Raw genomic sequence first — 24053 nt, forward strand, 5'->3', positions numbered from 1 at the left:
CTACTTGTTATGAAAATCGTAGATCTCCTGGATGTTGCCAAAGATGATATGCTCTTTATTAAGGATCCCAGGGGGGATCTCCTCCACACCACTGGTCATTTCCCATAGGTAGGTCTGGAAAACAGCAACAATTTCATCACTGGCAAGAATTGCCGCATGAAATACAGACAAAATCAATGGGCCTTCAAACTTGTGGGGTAAGGCTGAAACGCGTGGAATGTGTAAAAAAGTGAGGTGGTAAATAAGCAGAATGGAAAAAGGGAAATCCTGAATGTTTCATTATCTTGAACTGCTGCTAGGGAAACACATCCTGACCTTCCGCAGGAGTATAACCTCCACACACTTCTTATTTATTAAACGTGTGCGTGTCAGAATGTGTGTTGGGGTGGGCGGATGCAGATTTTCAGACTCAAGTTCATTGACTGCGTCATGGTTTTTATTTTGAACTCAAGTGTCTTACATACTTTTTTGCTGGGTCTAGCTTGAGTCTGAGGAAAGTTTCTTTTCAAAAGTACTTTAATCTCCCATGCAATTACTATTGAGCCCAGGACAAAGATTTCCTCTGGTTGGCTTTTTATTCGTTAAGCTCTGGGAGAAGACAAAGAGCACTGAGCTCCTCTCAAGGCCTTGACGCTGGCAAGGAAGTCATTTTTCTAATACAGCTATGAACTGATTGCTGCAAGACTTACCTCTAAGCACTCATGTAAGTCCCTCACATAAGCCTTCTCTGTCTGGAGTAGTTCAGCCATAATGAATCTAGAAAGAAACACATGGGCTTTTAGTTGGTTAGAGATGTAATACCTCCCTTCCTTCAAATGTCACTTCCCCACCCCTGCATTTATGACACTCTTGACTGTCTTATTTTTCTACTTTACCAAAAGGTCTCTTCCTTTCTTCAAAACTCCTTGCCTCTGAGTATTACCCTCGGATCATCTCATTCTGATCATTTGCTCTGTATCCCTCTGGCACGTTTGTGCTCAGCTAGTTTCCCATCCTCTCTCCCTTTTCTACCCCAGTTCTTCCATTTTGCGATTCTGTGCTGATATGTACAATGTCTGTTCTAACTTGCACATGTGTGTGTGCATGTGTGTACAAGCATGCAACACAATTCTTATTTGTGAATGGTGTTGCATGCTTGTGCACACATGCGAGGAAGCTTGGGTCTCAGCTTCCTACATTTCTGTTACAGCTCCCAGGATGATGATTTCTGTTCAGTTGAATCGTTGTTGACTTATAACAAAACAATTCACAATACCATAAGTTAAACCAGATTTAAAAGCTAAAAACAACAGACCCCAAGACACCACCACCAAGACTGGGATGGGTTAGAAAACTTTCATCTGTTAACACCCAGATATATATCTGTGGGCCATTTAGCCCTTGTCACAACCACTCAACGTTGCTATTGTAGTGTGAAAGGAGCCATAGACAACATGTAAAAAGTTAAGTGTGGCTGTGTTCCAATAAAACTTTATGTATGGACACAAAAGAATTTCATCCAATTTTGACATCCCAAAATATTCTTCTTCTGATATTTTTCAATCATTTAAAAATATAAAAACAATTTTTACCTTACAGACTATATAAAACAGCTGGTTATTAACCAATGTTACCCCAGTAAATTTAATTTAAAAAACAGGTGGTGGGTCAGGTGTGGCCGGTGGGCCACAGTGTGCTGACCTCTGGCCTGGGTTATCATGCGCACTTCAGTGTTATTTCTAATGGGGCTCGTTTACAGCACAGACTGATGTGCACGAAGCTGAGCATGCGCACAAGCAAAGCACAAGTGAATGATGTTAAGGGACTGCTCTTCCGTCTCCCATAAGGAGAAGCTTGTGCTACAAAAATACACATCTGCAAAAAGGGGGCTCCCTTCCTCCGTGGGCCCCTAAATAATGCAGTGTGCTTGGGCAGTTGTTAAGCTTATGAGGCATGGCTTCTTTGTAGCTACTGACTTCGTTTTCTTTCTCCCACGAAGTTTTATTAGAAATGGTGCTTCCTATCTGGCATGTGATATGTAACAATGTCTAATTTAACACAAAGTCTATGTTTATATATTTATCTTGGATTTTTCATGTCAATTTTTCATGGTAGCTCATAATGAAAACCCCTGTTTCCAAGTGCCCTATCCTATGAAATTTTTGAGAAAGACTGTCCCCCTGTTGGAAATTTCACAAGAAATATTAAAATGAACAGCATCTTTTCCTGGCCTTTTGTGGGATCGTCCTTAAAGCAAATACATTTTATTAGTAGTGGCCTTTATAGTAAAATTGAAGTATTGATTCAAAACATTCCCTTTTGCAAGAATCAATGAGCTACTCTATTACTATTCTTATTCTATTGGTAAAGTGAAAAGTGTATGAGCTTTGAAGTTGGACAAATAGGAATTGAATTATGACTTTGTCATTTACTAGAGGTAGAACTTGCTTCTCCCAGCCTCAGACTCCCTACTTAGAAAACAGCTGAGCACACAGGGTTGCTGCAAGGATTAAACAATATTATGTAAGCAGAGTTTCTAGTCCATTGTAGATACTTGGTAAACAAGGAAAGATCAGAGGAATATAAACTGACGTTCTTGGGGAAGTTGTCTTGGATTTTACCGCATTGGGTTTCTGGCATTCTTCTGCCTTCTTCTTCCTTTTTGTGCATCTGCTTCCTACAGTTGTGTGTCTTTCTTCATAATTTAGCTCCACTGCCCTCTACCCCATTTGATTTTCCACGCATCCATTACCATCCTCTGGCTCTTTGATGTCCCATAGACAGCCCAGCAAGAAGATTTGGTCCAGTGTGGACCCATTTTCCTCCCTGTCATGGGTTGAATTGTGTCCCCCCAAAAAAATTTCATATGTTGAAGTCCCAAATCCCAGTACCTGAGAATGTGACCTTATTTAAAAACAGTCATTGCAGGTGTAATTAGTTAAGATGAGGTCATACTGAAATAGTGCAGGCTCCTATTTCAAAATGACCGGTGTCCTTAAAAAAGGGGAAATCTGGATAGGCATATACTCAGGGGGAACGCCATGTGAACAAGAAGGCGGCCATCTACATGGTAAGCCTTCGGAAGGCACTAACTCTGCCAACACCTTGATTTCAGACTTCTAGCCTCCAGAACTGTGAGACAATACACTCCTGTTCTTTAAACTACCCAATTTATCATATTTTGTTACAGAAGTCCAGCCAAACTAACACATTCCCCAGATGAAATACAAGCTCTGACTTAGCAGACTAGCTTCAGTTTCTCCACTCCATGGGACCTATGGTCCTACTTCATTTTGATAAAATCAATGACATATGGCTTCTAATCTTAAGACATACTATTTTTTTTTCCTGCATCACCCAAAGGGAATCTGTCAAAATATTCTTCATAAAGCCCCTGTAAGATCTCTGCATATATGTAACTGTGTAACACCAACATAAAGATAGCAGAATGGTCAGGAAATGGTTCATAAGATTGACATTATTCATGTGTCCACTATCCAATGCCCTTTGGTTCTTGATCAGTGTGAAATGTGGGCAAAAGCATCATGTATGTCCACTACCACCTCTGTAGGTGGTTATGAGAACACATTCATCTGTCAAAGGGGACAGGAGGCAGTGAAAACCAAACACAGCCATGAGAAGCCTGCTAGTTGGTCGGACGCTCCCCCAAACATACTCTTTCTTCCGGGCGGACTTCCGCTTCTCTTCATTGACTTCATGGTTGGCATCCCGTAGCTTGACCTCACGATCTGAAAGGCTTGCTGGGATGATGTCCAGCTCCAGGTCTTTGTTATCCTACACACAGAGAGATCGTAGAGGTCACCTTGGAGATACTTGGGGAAGCAACTCACCAGAGTTGGGGGAGGCGGTAGAAGGGAAAAATAGAGAAAGATATAATGGAGGAGGATCAGAAGATGCTACCCACAGGCATGCTTTTTCATGGGATAATTTTTTTTTCAAATAAGAAAGATATAAAATGTTCAAGTCAATTGTTCAGGGCTAATATCCACAGCAAAGAAAAACAATGAACACATTTGATGATTAGTGTCATATTTCCCCAAGGACTTTGATTCTGATAGAATCTAAATACATACACACACACACACACACACACACACGTCCAAGACTGATTATTACCTATTAAAATATATGTGAAACAGAAACACATGAAGACATAAGAAAACTTTAATTTGCCAAGGGAAAAGAATAAAAGCAATTTGTTTTTAATTTAAATGAGCAACTTCCCTTGGAAATAGAATGCTAAATGATAAAACAATTACTGAATTTTCTAATTGCCTATCTCTGCTTATGTCAACCACTGTTTGGTATTTACACAGGATGGAAACCTCTAGAAAAAAATATCTCACAGGCTAAAGCCTGGGGGAGACGTTAATTCCCCCAATTTTAGTGGTTTGGCCATTTCACTCTCTAGTCTGCCTTGCTTCAGAGCATGAGCCTATTTAAAGATTTAAGAATTAGAAATTGCAGGATTAAATTGCCAGCCTGTATTTAGCTCTTAATTCATAGGTCACTGACCCCTATTATAAAGAGGAGATTAAAGTCAGTCTTCCCTTGCTTCATGGCAAATAGTACCTCTTTTCAGTTGAAATGTCAAATAGCCTTTGCATGAATTATATCCCTTATCCTTGAAAGAGCACTATTATACATACTGGGGACTCTAATCATTTGCTGATTTACATAATTGGGTGGAAGATGGTACTGATGAAGCCAAGATAAAGGGTTTAGTTCTCAAAGTCAACAGTTAACTATACAGAAAAAAACTCTCTTCTATGGCCATAGGCCACCATCCCCAGCTAGCCAATTTTGCAATATACAGTAAAACCTTGGATTGCAAGTAACGTGGTTTGCGAGTGTTCCTCAAGACGAGCAAACATTTCTAATACATTTTAACTTGTTAAACAAGCGATGTCTTGCAATATGAACAGCTTGTTTCCAGAACGAATTATACTTGCAAACCAAGGTATTCCTGTGTATCACTAGTTATGGGGCATGGAGGCCAGTGGCTTAGCAGCAAGAGCCATCCCTCCACCAGAAAAACCACACAAGGCAAGTACTCTGGGTGACACCAGCTCAGAAACCCTGCCCTGGAAACCCTGCTTCCTCCCACAGCCATGAGAGCGGAAGTACTGAGGGAGATGAGAAAGGAGCGCGTTCCAGCTGGGCAACCCCCGTACCCACCTCGGTGTTGACTCCTAGGGCTTTCTCCAGGGAGTACCGGTACTTCCCCATCCTCAAGGAGAAGTCTCTGTAATGCTTGTCAACCGTGGTCACCCACTTCCTGATCTCTGTGGCATGAATATGGCCTTTTTCCACAAAGCTATCAGCCAGCTGAATCAGAAGTTTCACCTTCTCCTTTGTTTGCTGCCCCAAAAGATGGTCTCAAGTTACTAGATTACATTTGCTCTCATACCCCTCACCCCCACCCCCATTTTCTTCTTCACAGCAGCCACAGATAGCTCAGATAGCCAGATGCCTGGGTTTATATCCCAGGTCTATAACGTACTAGCAGGGAGTTCTTGAACAAATTACTTAAACCCTCTGTGCTTGAGTTTCTCCATCTGCAAAATAGGGATCCTAATAGTATCTACATCATACAGTTGTGAGCATTACATGGGCTGAACAAGTAGGATGCTTAGAACGGTGCCTGGAACAGAACTCACAGTAAGGACTCAGGAAGCAGGGCCATTATGACTATCGCTGTAAGAATCTCTCACATTAGTACAGTACTATATCAGTTTACAGAGTATGTTAATGTCACATCTGAGACTCAGCTGAGTCTTAAAGCATCCCTAGGAGGAAGGCAGAGGGAGGTGATGTGGGGCTCTTTGAAACCACGGGTGAAAAAAATCAAGGCCTTGAGAGGCTTAGGGCTTGTCCAAGTTCATACCACCTGTGAGTGACAGAACCTGTCTGCCTCTGTTCCATAGGTGCTAGCTCTGTCTTCACTCTACTGGCCTGAAGTAGGCTTTCTAAACGTCAGATAAGGTGGCACATGCCAGGATCTAATGAAACCCAACTAGCAGCATTAAGAGTAAACTCTGTCCCTTTCACCACCAGGATCTTGTCCTTAGTTTCCATAGAGAAAAAGAGAAAAGAATGAATGAAGCTGGTATCCATTACAGGCCTAACTCAGTAAGATGGAGCTCTGACATGCATTGGGTTAATTTCATTTCTCACAAGAGTTTGCTCCACATCTACTCTGTCCACACTACTGTGCAGAGGGTTGTGGGGACAGGCTGGGAGCAGGGGGTAAACAAAAGAAGGAAAGAAGATACTCATATCCCCCAAACAGTCTAATCTCTAGAGGGGACAAGATTTTCACAGAGAATAGTTAAATAACTCAGGGCATTATGAATTGACTGTCAAATAGAGAAGCATGTATAGTTAACACTGTGGGAATTTTAAAACAGAAAAAAAATGAAGATGGGCTGAACTGAGCAGAGTTTTCACGGGAGAGGTGGAACTTATGTTGGGTAAGATATAGAAACAGAAGGGATGTTCAAACAAGTAAACGTTTGCTTATCTTTTTATCTTAAGTTTGGGTTTTGAAACTCTAAAACGTATCGGGGAAGTCTAATAGATTTTTAGAGAAATATTTAAATAATATTCTGAGAAGTAAAATTTTCTTTTGGACTGGAGGAAAGTAGGTCCAAGGTTTGGGTGATGCCACAGTCTAGATAACTGAGGGAAACTGAGGCAGAAAATCACTGGAGAAAAGCAGAAAAGACAGAAAAGCCTTTCTCATCCTCGCTTGCCTTTCCAGGGTCATTATAGCCCCTCCCCAGTCATTAACCTTCCCAAGAAATGCCAGAGGTGAGCAGAGAGGACTTGGCCTGCCACAGGGCCAGGGTGACCCATGGTCCAGCTCTCCATCAACTCACTCAACACTTCTGAGCCTCTCCTATCTCAGGACAGTGAGCTGATGCCCACAGCTGGGAGACACGGGGCCAGAAGAGCTTTGGCATGAAGAAAAGAAAGTGGGTATGAGGACAGGAGAAACATCCTTAGCCACAAAAAGGCTAAAAAATAGTAGCATTGGGAATTGGTTAAGAAAAGATGCTTGGTTAAGAAAAGAAGATCCTAACGACTTCTAGTTTACTGCATTTAGTGGTTTCTTTTTCCATATATATATATATATATATCATATCTATCTATATATATATCATATAGATAGATATGATATATATATATAACATATATATATGATATATATATAACATATATATATATTTCCCCTCTGTTTTAAATTAATCTCTGTTTAAAACTAATCTGTTTTAAGTAAATAGCAAGCCAAAAATATATATTTATATATTTTTTTATTTACTTATATATTTTACATACATATGTTATATATATATATATATATATATATATATATATATATTTGCTTTCTATTTACTTAAAACAGAGATTAATTTTTGCAGCTATAATCAAGAAATCCATCTTTATGTAAAGTCTTGGAAATATATGTTTATTCTCTGCTGTCAGTAAGGAGACTTCAGCATGAGACAGGGTTTTATAGTCAGCTGTTGGCAGTAGCCATACCAGTGGAAATTTTATCCTAAAACATCAAAACTGTGATTCAGAGTCAACAGGAGAATGGCTTGTGACTGAGGGTATTCCAGGTATGTGTGAAAGCTGGGAGAGCAAATAGACAATAGAATGAGCTACGTAGGCATGGCCTTCCCCAGGTGGCCTCACCTACATCTGTGACTGTCTCCACTGCCCTCCATGGCCCCCAAACTCCAGCCATGTTGAACCTCAAATGCCCCTCCTGCTACGATGAGTGGCTCCCACTCATCCCTGCTTTCAACCCAATGGCCCTCTTTCATCTCCACTCCTCCCCACAAACCGAGTGGCCGACACCCTCCCCAAGGTTCCCACAGCACCACATATATGCCTCTACTTCAGCATGTGTCATGTTGAGTTACGTGCCTCTTTCATTAGACCATGAACTCCTAAAAGGTAAGTGTTATATCTTATTCCTTTGTATTGCCAATGTCCAAAAAATAGTAGGCATACAATCAATGTTGAATGAATGAATGAGCAGATGAGTGAGTAAATCTTGTTTTCTGAGGTGAGCAAAGCTAGACCGGTAAGAGTTGAGGGTTTATATTGAGAAGACTTAGATGATCATTTTGGCCCATGAAATGGACACCAACTATGTCCACAGCCCCTGCTGAGAGGAGTCTAAAATGACCTCTTATACATGGGCGACTCTGGTGGCACCACGCGACCTGCCACATGCCTGGCCACAGCTGATGAGGTCAGCTCTTGTCCTGTGAGGGCAGCCCATCAATATACCCCAAGTCACTCCTGAGGTGTCCTGTCCTAAAAGCTCCGTCGAAATAGGGGCAGTGGCAATATCCTGGGTCAGTGGAGGTGGTTTTTCTGAGAATACAAAGAGCAGAGACAGGGAATGGGGTGGCTGGCTGCAGAGCAGAAGTGAAAACACAGACAGCAGAGAGAAGAGAACGGAAGCTGGATGGTGGCAGCATGTCCCTGATGCCCTGTGACAGGATGACCAGATAATATGGCTGCGGGAACTGCCCTTAGGTTTGGGTGACATCCCAGTTTTCATCTCCATACGTGAGACTATGCCACATTTCTTGATTTTCCCATAAGGCTGAGGCATTCAGCTTTTCCTGGGCTCCTGGAGGTCTGGCCACATAGTTTCTATCTTTAGTTCCACATAGAGCCATACAATATGTTTTCCCCCTCATCACCTGAGTCAGTTTGAAACTCAAATCTTGCTACCAAAAGAGAGTAACTTATATGGACTGGTAAAGTGGGGGTCAGATTTTAGAGGTTCTTCAATGTTCGGTTCAAAAGTGTGGATGTAATATTGTGGACAAAAGGGAGTCTTTGGGAAATATAATTTTGGGTTTTTTCTTTCTTTCTTTTAATTCCTTCCTTTGATCATTTAATATTATACCATCTTCCCTTACTTAATCAGTAAGCCTTACTTTGAATATGGTTTTTTAAAAAGCCTTTTTGGTGTCTTTAGCACATTTCACTTTAAGATTTACTCTTCTTGGTATTACTCTCCTGTAATGTCATTAAAACCTCCTATTAATAATTTGCCTTTCACTGATGTTATTCCTTGTATTTATTGATACAGTCTTTGTAGATAATGAACCTATTGAGCTCCCTGTCTGGGTAAACAGTTCTCTTGAGCTATATCTTCATATTCATTCCACGTGGTGAGTTTGTCATTATATATGAACTAAATCTTTCAAAAATATCCATCACACGTAAGCTATAGTCCTCTTAAGAGTCTCAGAAACAGAATTGTGCCCATCTTTTATCTGAACTGTTTAGATTCTACTTTTCTCAGTCTAAAGTGCCTATATGACATGCTAATGTTCCCCTTCCTCACAACCTGAACTCCAAGACATAATTCAGTTTAGCTAAGGTTCCAGGAACTTTCATTATTACTTAATTCTTTTGTTAATAAGCATTAAGTCCAGTTTATCTCATAGCTTCTTTCACTTTCAGAGATAAAATTGCCAGTTTAAAAAAGTGTTTTCTCAATATCATCACTCACTGGGAAGTGTAAATCAAAGCTACAATCAGATACCACTTCATACCCTCCAGGATGGCTATATAAAAACGATGGATGAAAGCCAGTGTTGGAGAGGATATGGAGAAGTCAGAACTCATACATTGCTGGTGGGAATATAAAATCACGTCACCACTTTGGAAAAACAGTTTGGCAGTTCCTCAAAGAGTTAAACGAGTCACCACATGACTCAGCCATTTCATTCCCAGGTATACATCTAAGAGAACTGAAAACATATGTTCACACCAAAACTTGTGCACAAATGCTTGCAGCAACTGATGGCCCCAAAATTGGAAACAATCCAAATGTCCATCAACTAATGAATGGATAAACAAAATGTGGTATATCCATACAATGGAATATTGTTCAGCCATAAAAAGGAATGAAGTACTGATACATCTACTACTTCATACCCTCCAGGATGGCTATATTAAAAAGATGCACAAAAGCAAGTGTTGGAGATGATATAGAGAAGTCAGAACTCATACACTGCATGTTTTGCTCCCAGAGACCCCAGTCCGGCTCATTTGCAAGTCTGAGGCCAGATGGAAGTACAGTTTACCCTGAACTGTGTATGTAGGGTCCACCTAAACCCAGATTTAAAATCAACGGTAGTCAGCTCAGGAAATAAACTCATCTGCTCTGTGAACCCACCCACAGCCATTGGCCCTTCTTATAAGGGGGCCTTCCTAAGACATTCAAATTTCAAGAACGTGCAGCTAGGTGCAGGTGTTCACACATGCGGTGTGCATGTCACATGAATACATTCCTTTGCCTTATTTGATCTGGAGAAATATAGCACCTTTCAGAACCTGGAGCATGAACAGGAGTATTGGGAGGCTCAGTGACTTCCCACATACAGATGTTCTGTCCAGGTGCTGCAATTCTGTGGGTATTCGGGTTTCAAAGCAGACCATCCTACCTGTGCTGCCCCCTTGCCACTGTGGGTTAAGCATTTCTGTGTACAGAGGCTGCTCTCCCTTCCACGATGTGAAATGGGCCAGATTGAGGAGGGCCGGGTGGGTCTGGGGAGGGTTCCGGGGTGCTTCCTACCTTGGCAGGCACCCTGAATTCCCCATATTCTTTCAGCAGTTCCTGAGTCTCCTCTGTGGTCTCGCCGGTGGAGGTATGTGTTGAGAGGTAATATTCACCTGTTTCTTGGATCCAGTCCAGCGCCTGCAGGACGAAACAACCCAGTCCGTCCCGCAAAAGCCAGTTGTCAGTAGGAAAACATGCCATGCTACCATGGATCAGGTTATGATTTCGGACCAGGTGATGGACCCAGGAAAGACTGACATGATTTGATCGGTATGTGGCTTGGAAGTGGATGATTTTACAAATGAGTCCTCGCCCGTTAGACTTGGAACAGCTCATCAGCAAAGAGAGTGGCTTGCCCATTAGACTGGCCCAGTTTCATGTGAGTTATGGGCAATCTACCCCCGGAATCTCCTCCCAACTCCTGGCACCAAACTCTGAATAGAGAACGCCTGGTAAAGGTTGAATGACTGGTAAGTGACAGCCTGTTCCCTTTCATCCTTTCATCCCCACCTCCCATCTGCTATGACCCTCTTCCGGATGCCCCAAGCGGGGTCATCTCGGCCTCTGTGTAGTCCCTATAACTGAGCAAAGCCAGGGAAAGCTCTGAACATACCTGCTTAGCACTGCGCTCAAACACCACGTATTGCTGGCACTGGTCTAACCGCCGCTTCTTCAAGGTCCAGAAGTGCAGCACGCGATTCTCCCTCTGTAAGAGCTCGCTCAAGATGGCTGCAGGGCAGAGATGAGAGCTGGTCACAGGGAAGCCCTGAATACATCTGACCAGCTGCTTTGGTCCCAGTCCCAGGTCCTAGGTAATTGGGACCTTCAAGTCTCCTTAGAGGACTAATCCAGGCATCAGAAACAAGGGAACAAAGCTTGGTCCAGAGAGAATTTCCCAGAGGGGAGCAAAGTCGGGGAGACTGAGGTGAGAGACTGCTGATAAGGTTTCTTCAATTAATGGGGAAAGAATAGGTACCCGGGGGACTTAAAAGTGGCCCTGATTCTTTTCACACCAAAGCTAGTTCTTGATGTTAAGAGACCATAAGAAGCATCAGTCCCTAAAATAACAACTCACTCAATAGGCCCCTGGAGACGAGGAGCATGAATGGGTTTGAAAGTAATCCCTGCCATTCTTGAGGAGTTTTAGGAGAGAGTGCGAGGGAACAGTGGTAAAAGGACTGGTAGGGCTGCACAGATAACTCATGTCCTGTGTCACAGTCTCTGCCCTACACATGAGGTTGTGCACACAGCACTTTAACAGCAGAGCCCCAATTTTAAAACTTCTAAATCACGCACGGACAAAGGGAAGCTGTGTTGGAATCATGTCCACAGGGAATCACGTCGCTAGGCCCAAACTTCCATGTCGTTTAGATCTGATCATTATAAAAGCTGAAAGCTGGTCTCACACTACCTCTAATGAGATTAAGTGTGAAGATATGAACAGCATGTAGCACCACCACACCACCATGGGCTATGGTAGGTGTTCGCCCATGTCATTTTCCTCCCTACTTCTCCTGTTGTTTTAAGAGCAGCTGACTACGTGGATAGATTTCCTAAGTGTTTTAATAGTATGTTCTATGTTTGAAGCAATCAAATTTATTTTGTACTATGTCTGACTCCTGCTTGCTGCTAACTATATTAGATACCAATAAAATGCACAATAACGATGATATGAAAAACTACTATTTATTAAGCCTTTACTCTGTGGCAGGCACATATTTTCACAAATCCTCATGATGCATGCATGCATGCACCATATTATCTCCATTCTATGATGACGAAACTGAGGTATAGAGGGGATAGGTATCATGCCCAGGGTCATTCAGATAGGCAGGGGCAGAGCTGTTTGACTTCAGAACCTGGGTCTTTAGCCTCCTTGGTCTCCAGAGTTATTGGGGCTTTAAAGCACAAGTTGCTGTGCTCTACAAAAAGGCTACACCCCAAACTGCAGGACTTACACTTTTTATACTTAAAGTTTTTATTGATTTTGTGTGCTTTTAATGCTCCATGGAAGTTTGGATCTCTAAGCACAGCATCTCTCTCTCCTCCCTTAGGCTGAGAGCTTTTACGGGTCCCAATTATTCACCTCTCCCTACACCTATGCCTTTGTCGCATAGCTTTTTAGTCCAAAGAGAAAAGGTGTACTTTCTCATCTCGACCTGGGCTTGGCCATGTGACTTGCTTTGGCAAATGGATTAGAAATGGATACCACACAAGCAGGGGCTCGATATGTGCGCATGCACTGACGTTGTATCTCTGCCATCAACACTCTAAGAAGGTCTCTTGGGTAACTGCTGCCCCTTCAACTGAGGTCCCAGAACTAATACACATGGAACAGACAAGAACACAACCTGCAATGAAAGAGCCAAGCCGGGCAGACTTGCAGCCTGAAGCAGAACTACACTGCTAAGCCCAGCCACGACAGCCCGGCTCCAGCCAACACACAGTCACTTAAACAATAAGTGCTTACAACTGTATATCACTGAAGTTTTTGGTTGTTATGCAGCAATAATTGCTCCTGTAACAAAAACTTAAAATAAGTGGCACTAACTTTGGGTGCAGACAGCAGGTGGAAAGGAAACAGATATAGGAGAGAGTGTAGGCCCTGATCAGGTGGACGCTTCAGTTGGGCAGATGAGTGAAAACCTGTGTTTCCTTTCATCTTTTTTGTGTCCTTGTCAGAGCTTTGCTTAATGCAGCTCCCTCTCAGGTGGCTGAATCAACACAGGTCAGGTAAAAATCCTTAAGAGTTTCAGGTTTCATTCCTCCCCTTCTTGAAAGCTTTTCTATGGGCAACAACATGTCTTCGTCTCCACGATGTGTGGGTATCCGGCTCTCCCTGTGTGCCTGCCACTCTTAGAGCATTCAGGTGTAGGGGGAGTGTGTACTCTCATCAGGCAGCCGGCCTCACCCAGCTGCCACCTGCATTTGCAAGTCCGAACATAGGCTTTGAAACGTGCAGTGCAGGAAGGGGAGGATGCCCTAATGCCAGCTACCCACAGGGTCGCTCCACCACAAATAGTAGCACATCTGGAAAAGGAACCCTGCTCCCCTCTTCTCTCTAGGGAGCTTTGATTCCTAAATTTAATTCTTCCCATTGGCCTCCGAGATCGTTTCACCTCCTGAGCTCTCTGAGCAGGGAGGGACGCTCTTCTTAAAGGAGGTTAGCCCCTCCCACTGTCGACTGCAGCTCTCCAAGCCTGTCCCCTCACCCCCTAAGTCAGTTCCGGTTCTGTCCCTAGCCTCGGTCTCCAGGGTTCTATTTCTCTGCTGTGTCAAGAGGACATTTGTTAAATTCTACACCCACTCAAAGGCTAATTTCTGCATGGTCCAGAGTAAGCGATGCCACCATTAATAATGTAAGCTTAATTTGGTCAGCTAATAAGCAGTTTTTAAAGGTTACTCACTTTTTTCCCCCCATACAATTATAGACTTTATAGAGTTAAGGGAGATATTAAAGATTATCTAGACCGGTACTTATCTAAATTTTTGTGCACACAAATCACCTGGTTGGGTGGGATGGGGGGGCTCTTGCCAAAATGCAGGTTCTGACTCAGTAGGTAGGCAGGGCCTGAGATTCTGTGTTTCTGTGATGAAGCTCCCGAGTGATGTCAGTGTTGCTGGTATGGGGACCACATTTGGAACAGCAAGAGTGTAGACACCCTTTTTCAGTTTTAAATAAGAAAACTAATGTTTTAAAAGCTTAAGCCAGGATTAGACCTTGGTTTTGATTCTCAGTCCATGTTTCCAGTCTTCCCAGGCGGTGTGACACCCCGGCATTGTGCTGTTCAATATGTTAGCCACATTGGGCTATTTACATTTAAATTGATTAATATTCAATAGAAGTAAAAATTTGGTTCCTCATTTGCACTAAGCACATGTCAAGTGCCCAACAGCCATATATGACGAGTGGCTGCTATAGGAGCGTGCATAGTACAGCATAGATATAGGCCATTTCTGTTATTTCAGAAAATTCTATTAGATAGCGCTGCTCTAGACTCTAAGATAAATGAAAAGGTTTTGGGGAAATTTTAGCCTCGTGTTTCCATTCCAAATCTTGATGTATGTTTAAAATTTTTCCCATGCATCGCCACAGCCCATGCCATCCCATATCAAACTTTCTCTTATCCCAGGAGGAGAACCAGGAAATCTGAGATGGCATGAAGACCAGGGACACAGCCTCTGGGCTGTGCTTCTGACATGGCTCATGGCCGGCAGGTCTCACACTGACCTTTCACTTGCTGCTCAGGTCCCCGAGTGTGGCTGGCGGCACTGGGCATACTGACGTTGTTTCTGTGGATGTACTTGAGAAACACCTCCGCATTCCGCCGTGCCAGGGTGCAGGCCTGAGGGAAACAGGGGTGTGAAGCCCACACACGTAAGTCCAGGTCCAGCAGGTGCATGGGATCCAAGCCACTGGAAGGGGGCTTATGAAGCTCTCGGTGAGCCGAGCCCTAGAGGCCACCCTGCTGCATGGACACATCCATTCCAAGGCAGGAGGCTCACACTTTTACTGAGTGAAGAATTACTCCGGGTGCCTCCCACCTTTCCATCACAGACAAAAATCACACATCAGCCATCCCTTGACTACTGTATGTCGAGTCAGTAATACTAACATCAGTCTCAGGCTGGTTTTCCTCTGCCACCCGAATGCCTCTTATATGACCACTGGTGTAAGTCACTTTAACAATAGTTTAATGTAGATTTGAGAAAGCAAATTTGGGAAACAAACCTATTCACCATGCATCCCAAATCTAAAAGGATATTACCCACATTTAAAAATTTATTTGTCAAGGCTGCTGGTTCGACTCCTGCAAGGGATGGTGGCTACGCCCACCCACAACTAAGATTGAACACAGCACCTTGAGCTCAGAGAACAGGAGCTGCCAACAGGCAGCCAGATGGCGACTGGCGCCCTCCACAACGAAGACTGAAGAACAACAACTTGGCTGGTTCCCCTCCCCCAATTAAAAAAATTATTTGCCCATCAAATCCACCCCCATCTCAATACCACTAATAACTATCCTGTTGCTGGGAAATGTCGCTCTACCAAAAGGCATAACAGCTGTTATATTACCGCCTTCATGCTCCCAAGAGCAGCGGGTGGCAGAGATGACAGGTCTGTCCCATGTTGTGGTACCCATGGAGGAAACCAAGGCTCAGAAAGGGCAGGGGTCATGAATCAAGTCAGGGCTAGCATCCAGGTCTACTGACAATATTTCTAGTTTCTCTCAAGACCCTAGATGTTCTGAATTTCTTTAAAAAGCGGCTTTTTCCTGATTATAGAAATAACACATAGTAGTCCACTAATTTTCAACCCACAGTTTTCAGTATTAAATTATCTCTAGACAAAACTGTCAAATTTTACAACCTTTTTACATTTAGCTTCTGATTTTACAAATTATATAGTAAAAAATTACTTTAAGTGTTGCATTAGCAACACTGGCTTCTGGGAGATCTGGTAAAAGACTGCTGGCAGGTCCATCCAGACACCCATGATTTTAACACCTGGATGGTAGTCCAAAGCAAAACAATCCAAGAGAGATCAACTAATGCACACAAATGGAGAGCTCAATGTTCCATCCACTGGGCATATACTTCCCACAATAATAGGGGGTTTCTCGACTATGATTTTAGGCACATATGGAAAACATCAGACCAGAACATTTTCTTTTTTTCCTTCTTCAAAAGAAACATTTAATTTTATGAAGAAATGCCTTTATACCTCTATTTAAAATCTTTGATATGCTCTACTTAATTTGTTTTGTTTAATTTTTAAAAAATTTTATAATAGGGGAGACTTTTAAAATCATCTTAAGCCCTGTATAGAAGAATTTCTATTGAATCTCATTAGTAAGAGCTGATCAGTAAGGGTTCTGATTGAATGCAGGTGCAGACACCAGACAGCTAGGAGGAGGGCAGGGGGAGGCCATCTTGAAAAAAAGAATAAAAATAAAACCCAAAGAGGCGGTTAAGTAGAGAATATCCCTAATAAAAAGAAAGGCAGTTAATTATAGAATTGTAGAAAGTCAGTGACAACATGTCAGCATATAAAAATTCTCTTTTGTACTTTCAGAAACCTGAGAGGAAGCAGAACATGAAAGCAAGGAATCTGAGAGTGAATGGAGCCTTTGGATAAAGTTTAACACAGAAGATTCTGCAGAGAGAAGATCAAAGGCGGGAGGGCAGCGGGTTAGGAGGACTTCCCGTGCCAGCTGAAACCCTGCTCAGAGCAGACCTGTGCTTCCTCTCTGGGACGTGAGGGCTCTACTAAAAACAAAACCAACAAAATAAGGTATTTCTCTCTTCATACAGAACAAACAGTGTTACATTGATTGGTAATTGATGGCTGTCAGCTTGATAAATAAGATGTCTAAATTTATTTCTTTAATACTTGCCCTAAATTTTGCATCATCCATTTAGAAACAATTTACTTTAATATTATATTACATCTGGGCTTACACATTTCAATTAAAATATTTTTATAAACCAAACACAACTGAGTGAAAGTATGTATTTTTCTCAGTTACCATCCATGGGATATCAGGATATTTGAACATGGCACCAGTAGCAATGGTGTATTCTGATTGTCTATACAAAAGGTGCTGAGAGAAGTAAATAATATTTGAAGTGTGGACCTTTCAACCTTTCAGATTAACCAGCTAACAGCTTCTCTACAAATGCCTCCTTTTAGATAAGATACCAGAAAAAAACGGGGGGTATGTGAGAGATTTGGGGGGTGGGGTGGGAGAGAAAGAGAGAGAAGGAGGGAAAGGGAGGAGGAGGAGGAGGGAGAGAGGAAGAAAGGAGCTGAAAGAACAGGCTGAAGTCCCAGACCTTGCACGACAATGTGCTCTGACCTTAAGAAAAGCCTCCTTTTGTTCCAGATGTTTACTGATGAGCGGAATGACGTGGTCAATCTCTGCTGCTGGTCCCAGTTTATCTCGTCCACCACACCAGTCCTCGTCTCTCCGGTATTCTTGCTCTAAGCTCTCCAGCACACTACAGACCTAATGAGTCATGGAGGAAAAGACTCAGTAAATTAATCGGTTGGGAAGCATTTTACTAGGACCTTCAGCCGAGAGAAGCCTACACAGGTGCACAATTTTTCATTTAAAGTTCAGTTTGTGGATTTAGGGTATGCAGTGCCCCTGGGATGTGTAGGAGAAGTTCCAGGAGGCAGGGAGAATCCAGCATCTGGACCTGGGGGAACAGATTCTGACTGAGGGATGGATTTTGGAATCATCTTCTGACAGTCGATGGCTGGAGGCTGAAGCTATGGGGATTGACGGCATCACCTAGGGATAGTACATAGAATACATAAGATAAAAAAACTAGTGACTTGGGGGGTTTCAAAGTGTTTTTATATTGCTATAACCTTACGATCACTCTGAATTAGGTAGTACAGGAAAATGAGGTTTGGAGAAGACACTAGGATTGCCCAACCATCTGTGATTGCCCTACAGGAAGTAGCCTCGAGCAGAGGTAAGGAGGAAGCTGTCTATGTTGCGTGATTTATGGGCCATCCATGAATGTTCTTTCCCTTCCATGGGGAAAAGTATCCCAGCAAAGATGTCTCCGGGTGCTACTATAAGGCAATGACATCTCAGGCCTTCTATTGCAACGTGTCCATCTCCTTCAGATTGGTAACAAGTTTGGGTTCACCTAAAAGCGAGTAAGAAGCTTTTCAGTTTGAAAGTTGCTGAGAGGCCGTGCTCTGAGTGACCTTATAAATGAACCCACAAGAGAGCAAAAGCATGTTGAATGGGGCTCAGAGGGAAAGTTAGGTTGAGTGTAACAGGAGGAGGCTGAGGGCAGCCTGAAGTCAGGGCCTAGGGAAGGGTGCAGGAAATAACTCATGTTCCTGTACTTGCCTTCTGTGGGCTCTATTACTTGCTTGGCTATGGCAGCAGGGGAGAGCAGCTAGAAGTACCCTTGGCCTCCTCTGTCAGGGAAAGGCATCCGTTTTGATGAAGGGTGTGGCATTGGACAGGATGTTTACTGAGTTAGGAACTGAGCTGAAAGAAGTCCCAGGAAGAACACCTCACAGCCCACATGCTTCCGATGACATGACAGGCCTGTCCCTGAACTCTAACTGACTTCTCTAGCACCAAGCAAGGCATGAAAACATTCAGGAAGGCTCACGTCTTGAGAGAAATTATAGACATTCAAAAACTTTTAAGAAAAACAGTACTTGACACTTGCCCTGTGATAGTACTGGACTTAAAACCAATCAATTTGGAAGCTGAAAAGTTTACCAAGCATAAGTCTTCTTTAATTTACTAGGTGGAGAAACAGAAATCTAGAGAGCGAGAGAGACCTTCGGCAAGGTCAGTTCAGGGTCAAATTTCTTGACTCTTAATCTAACGCTCTGTCCTCTTCAGCATCTTGATCTATCTCAAATTAAAATTTGTGTATGATAGTAGATAGGGATTAAGCCTCATTTTTATATGAATATTCAGTTGTCTAGCATCATTTGTTTAAAAGACTTTACTTACTAAATTGCTTTGTTAAAAATCAACTGACTGTATAGGTGCGGGTCTATTTCTGGAACCTTTATTCTGTTCCATCGTGTCTATTCTTACACCAGTACCGTTCTTGATCATTGCAGCTTTTGAGTAAGTCTCAGAATCAGGTAGTATAACTAATTCAACTTTGTTCTTCCTTTTCAAGATCGTTTTGGCTACTCTACGTTCTTTCCATTTCCATATAAATCTTAGAAACAGCACATCAAGTATTATTTAAAAAGCTTGCTGGGATTTGATTGGGATTGTGTTGAATTTATAGGTCAACCAGGGAAGTTCTTTATCATCTCAGTCTGCTCCTCTCACTTCCATGGCCATTGAAGGCATCATCTCTCTGAAACAACAGAAGGAAGGACTGAGAGAAAGTGTGGAGACTGGAAATTGGCTGCAGGGCCCTCTGACAGACATGTTATATTTGCTCCGAGACACTTTCCCAGGGTCCCTATAAGTCACCCAGAAGAGACTGTTTCTCTGATCTATTTCTATTAGGGAGCAAGGGGAATGAGGAAAAGTATTTTATAGTGAATAAAATTACTCCTGTTTTAAACCTCTATTTCATGAAAAGAATTGCCTAACAGCACACAAACCATTTAAAATTCCTCTTAGCCCTTGTGCATACTGCTGTACAGACATAATGGAAATGGGTCTGCATCTTTATGGATGTTGTGTATATTTCCTGCCTTTGTTCCCACAGCTGCACCATCTTACCAGTTAGACTCATAGTTCTCCAATGACAGTTCTCCAATGTGTTTCCTCCATTAGACTGGAATCCCCATGATTAAAAGAGCTGTCTGTTTTTTGAGCAATGCATAGTGCCTGATTGTGGTAGATTAAATTTTGTTCAGCAAATTGTCACTGTCCTCTCCCAACCTTCATAGGAGGCACATATTTCCCTGCTTCATTGATGTTGGCTTGCTTGGCCACATGACTTTTGGCCAAAAGGATGTGAGAGCATGTGACATAAGCAGAGACTTGAAATGCACTTGCACAGTAGATCTTGCGCTCTTGCGCTCCTGCCTTTCACCATAAATGTGCCTCAAGTAGCTGCTGTCAAAAAGGATCAGAGACATGAGGACAGATCTAGACCCAACCTGCCGCTTGGGGCCAGTTCCACCAAGCTCAGCCAAGACCAGCTGAACTCCAGATACTTAAGCAAAACAAAACCTGTTTTATACTATTGAGTTTTAGAGTGATTTGTTACACGGCATTATTATGACAACAGCTAACTGATACACCACTCCAATCTACCATTCAGCATACCCCCACCCAATTTCTATTTCAACAGCTAGATCCAATGAGTTCGAGAAATTTATAAGAAACAAACCATATGGTCTACGTCTTTCATGGAAAGCATTATAAGGAAGCCAACTGTGGTGTTTCCACAAATCATTCTTCTCCTCTCAAAGGTTAGCACTGAGGGGCCTGGCTTCTTGCTATGGTAGATACTGCAGATTTGCCGTATGAGGCATAAAATGATCCTCCACCGATCTCAGCCCCACGCACCCCACAGCCCTTTCCCTCACCTGTTCAGAGGTTTTATAGAAGGCCACGGAGGCATTGACCAGTTTCAGCCGGTCTTCCATCTTCAGCATGAGCTGCTGCCAGTGGAGGGCCACCTTCTCAGCACATTCCCTGATGGCGTCGGCATCGTAGTGGCCAGCCTGGAGCAGTGCCTCCGCTTTCTGCTGTACCTGCAGGGCGCTCTGGTGCGTCTTCTGCAAGGAAGTGGCATGAAAGAGGGACTGGGCACAAGGGGAGGAGAGAGAGGTCCATGGGAACGACCCAGGCGTGGTATGGGAGGGGGTGGAGTGAGGCGTGAGTGGAAAGATGCAGAAAAGTTAAAGAGCTTTAAATGACTGATTCAAACATTTTGTCATGATGACTAATACATCATTGTTTTTAAAGCATACTTAAAAGAAAAAAAAAAAAAAGAATACCATACATTTTCATTAGCTAATCGCTCAGGTCCCTAACTCCTGCCCCCACTCCTTCTCTTCTACTCATATCACTCTGGGTTTTAAAGACATTTCCGTTTCTGTGGTAGAGAAACAGCAGTTGTGTAGAAATCTACTCCTTGATTGGTTCATAATTAGTAAAATTTCCTTTTCAAATCTAATCAGAAAATTGTTCATCATCATATGTTTTCAAAGGAGGTTACTGCTGCAGTTTTTACAGATCAAATAAATGTTGCACATAAAAAAACCCATATAACACAAATCTGAGCCAACAGTGCCATCATTTTAAATACTAATCATCAGTTGAAAAGGATTCCAGTAGAAGGAATACATTTGTCAGATTAATAAAGTAGGAGAGCAGCATCTCACACTGTCCCCTGGTCACCTCACCAAGGGGACGGAGCGGCACTGTAGACAGTTCAGCTCAACACATAATCCCCACATCACGACATTGTTGGTGTTTGTCTTTAGGATAATATATATATATATATATATATAATATATATATCTACTATATATATATATAGTAGAAGGTTTATTCTTCTTATTCAGGCTACATGTGGTTTGCATTCCATGAGTTTACATTAACGGTAGGAGGTGGGGGGACCAGGCTGGAGGACTGGGTGGCAGCGAGAGAGCCAATGGGGATTCCAGTTTGTGAAAATAAAGGACTGATATGGATGAGCCACATGACTTCAAAGAGCTAATAGTATCCTAGCTTCACCTGCTGGGATCACTTCGGCCCAATGCTCGTTTGGCCTTTGCACTTTTAGGAAAGTACAGCTCGCTGGCAGTGACAGTGAGCAACTAACTAGAAGCCCAGTCACTTACTCCAGAATTATTCCTGCCCTTCCGCTTGGGTAGCAGTGCTGGGACAGTTCCCAAGAGAAAATTCAGTACCCAGTGTGTGAGTACTGCCTCCCTCCTCTTCACCTCTACCGTCCCCTTCACCCTCATCCCAGATGGCATTCCCAACAGTCCTATTTCTTATTCTCAGGCTATCGGCCACCTGCTGGCTGCCCTTCCCCGTCTCCTGAATCTGTACTCAGAGTTAGCTATGGTAGCATGACATTCTCATTCATGCCCTCGCTTTGCTACTGAGTCAGCCTTCAGTCCTGTTGACCACATCAGCGTGTGGGTTCCCAACTGCTGAATGCAGCAAGAAAAAGTAAACTAATGGGTAGAAATGACCCACGATAAACTCTGGTTTCTTTCTCTGTTGTAGTTATTGGCACCATTTTCTTTTCCTGTCTCTTAAATGCAGAGGTACCCTAAGGTGCATTCTTGGTTTTTGTCCACTTCCGCAGAGCTCCCATCTATTCCCTCGGCTTCTATTATGTCTTCTTTGTAAATGACTCCTAAGTCTACATCTCTCACCTGACAACTGACCCTCACCCTTAATTGTCTTTTGATGGGAGGGTGAGCTGCCTGCCACGCCCCTCCCCTAGGTCAGCAGCTGAGTGGGCTGATCAAGCTGTCTGCCCATGTGAGTCACTTACAAACATGCATTATCAGTAAAAGAAGTGAAAGATCCTCACACAGAGAGGAGGAACCCTCACCAATGAATGCAAATGGTTTTACTGCCCTATCAGAGCCTCCATCTTTCTCTCCGACATCTCCTCAAGTTCCACTTCGAAAAATAAACTCCTCTTCCCTCTAAAACAGTCTTTCCATGGCACTCTACCATTCTGTTGCTGGTGCCCTCCTCGCTGCCAGCTAACATGACAATCTCGTCATCATCCTTGCCTGCTGTTCCCCACCCTGAATCCCAGCCCAGTGCTCATCACCACTTCCTCCCTAGACTGCCATCGTGGTCACCTAGCTAGCCTTCTTGCCTTCCATTTCTAATCCATCCAACCCATCCCTTAACGTTTCTGACAGGTTAATCTTCTGTACTAGGAAGTGCTTGGATTAAGTGACTTCTATCATCCTTTCTAGCTCTAAACCTCTGATTTTAGGCTATAAACATTTGTCCCTTCTATCAGTTCAAAAGCCTTCAGTGGTTCCCTTATTGCTCGGAAACAAAGCCCAAACTTTAGAGATGGCATTAGAAGCCGCTCACAATATAGTCCTAACTACTTCCGTGTCCTGATCACCTACTACTTCCTTAAAAAAGCCTTTTGAAAACACACCATACACTTCCTTGTGTTTGCTATTTTCATTCTTCCTAACTTTAAGTAAATCTCTTAGCCTCTCCCTGTCTATGTCCCAGTCTTCCTTTGAGATTCAGCTCATCTGGCCTCCTTCAAAGAGGCCTTTTCAGACAGCCTGACACTCACTAAAAACTACCCCCTTCTGAACTAGATCACTCATCTAACACTTAGCTAATCCTCCTTACTTAGACTGTGAAACGCTCAAGGCAAGGACTATTTTTAGAAAAATCACTGAATAGTTGTCATTTAACCACATGTACACTCTGGGGTAGGCACTGTGCTGGTCCATAGTTTTTTCTAGTCCTCAGGACTCTATTACAAGGTGAATATTACTATTCCCACTTCACAGATCAGTGAACTAAAGCTCAGGCTGGTAAAGTAACTTGTCCAAAAATGTACAGCCAAGAAAGTGATAAAAACCAGGGATAAGATTCAGGTTTGACCTATTCCCAATGTCCTTTCCACTATATCCCATCACATCATTTTATCTCTAGCAATGAGAATGGTGTCTACAGTCGCTCACTGAGAGGAAGGATTCACCAAATGAACATGTTGTGATTATGATAATTATCTGGCCTCTCTTCAGTATATGAAACCAACATATAATTGTCACCATAAACCCGTTATTATGTTTTTTCCTCTGAGAGTGGAGGAGTAACTTTAATTTTCCTATAATTTATGCTATGTAATAAATCCTCTTCTTGATTCTAAAACTCATTATCATCTAATAGTCCTAGGAACCCCTTCCTCCTTTAATTTCCAAAATGATAAATTCTTATGCATATGACATAATCTTTGCTTCGCTAGGTTTGAGTCATTA

At 42.8% G+C, this 24053-nt stretch overlaps 1 protein-coding gene across 24 annotated transcripts in view; it reads right to left on the reverse strand.

Moving 5' to 3' along the window:
- The window catches only part of KALRN (kalirin RhoGEF kinase), a 655970-nt gene that overhangs the window by 237256 nt on the left and 394661 nt on the right, over window positions 1-24053 (reverse strand). For 16 of the 24 annotated variants that reach the window (XM_019652320.1, XM_019652289.1, XM_019652344.1 and 13 more), the window contains exons 17-25: window positions 20649-20867; window positions 17461-17610; window positions 14832-14946; window positions 11214-11329; window positions 10616-10738; window positions 5179-5361; window positions 3656-3774; window positions 690-756; window positions 5-114 (exon numbers count right to left, since the gene is read on the reverse strand). In XM_019652320.1, the coding sequence (XP_019507865.1) occupies window positions 5-114; window positions 690-756; window positions 3656-3774; window positions 5179-5361; window positions 10616-10738; window positions 11214-11329; window positions 14832-14946; window positions 17461-17610; window positions 20649-20867 (1202 nt within the window). The remainder of the gene's footprint in view (window positions 1-4; window positions 115-689; window positions 757-3655; window positions 3775-5178; window positions 5362-10615; window positions 10739-11213; window positions 11330-14831; window positions 14947-17460; window positions 17611-20648; window positions 20868-24053) is intronic. The other 8 variants (XM_019652336.1, XM_019652304.1, XM_019652313.1 and 5 more) reach the window with 2 other exon arrangements.

Source organism: Hipposideros armiger, unplaced genomic scaffold, assembly GCF_001890085.2.
Source record: "Hipposideros armiger isolate ML-2016 unplaced genomic scaffold, ASM189008v1 scaffold_8, whole genome shotgun sequence".
NCBI classification, from domain to species: domain Eukaryota; kingdom Metazoa; phylum Chordata; class Mammalia; order Chiroptera; family Hipposideridae; genus Hipposideros; species Hipposideros armiger.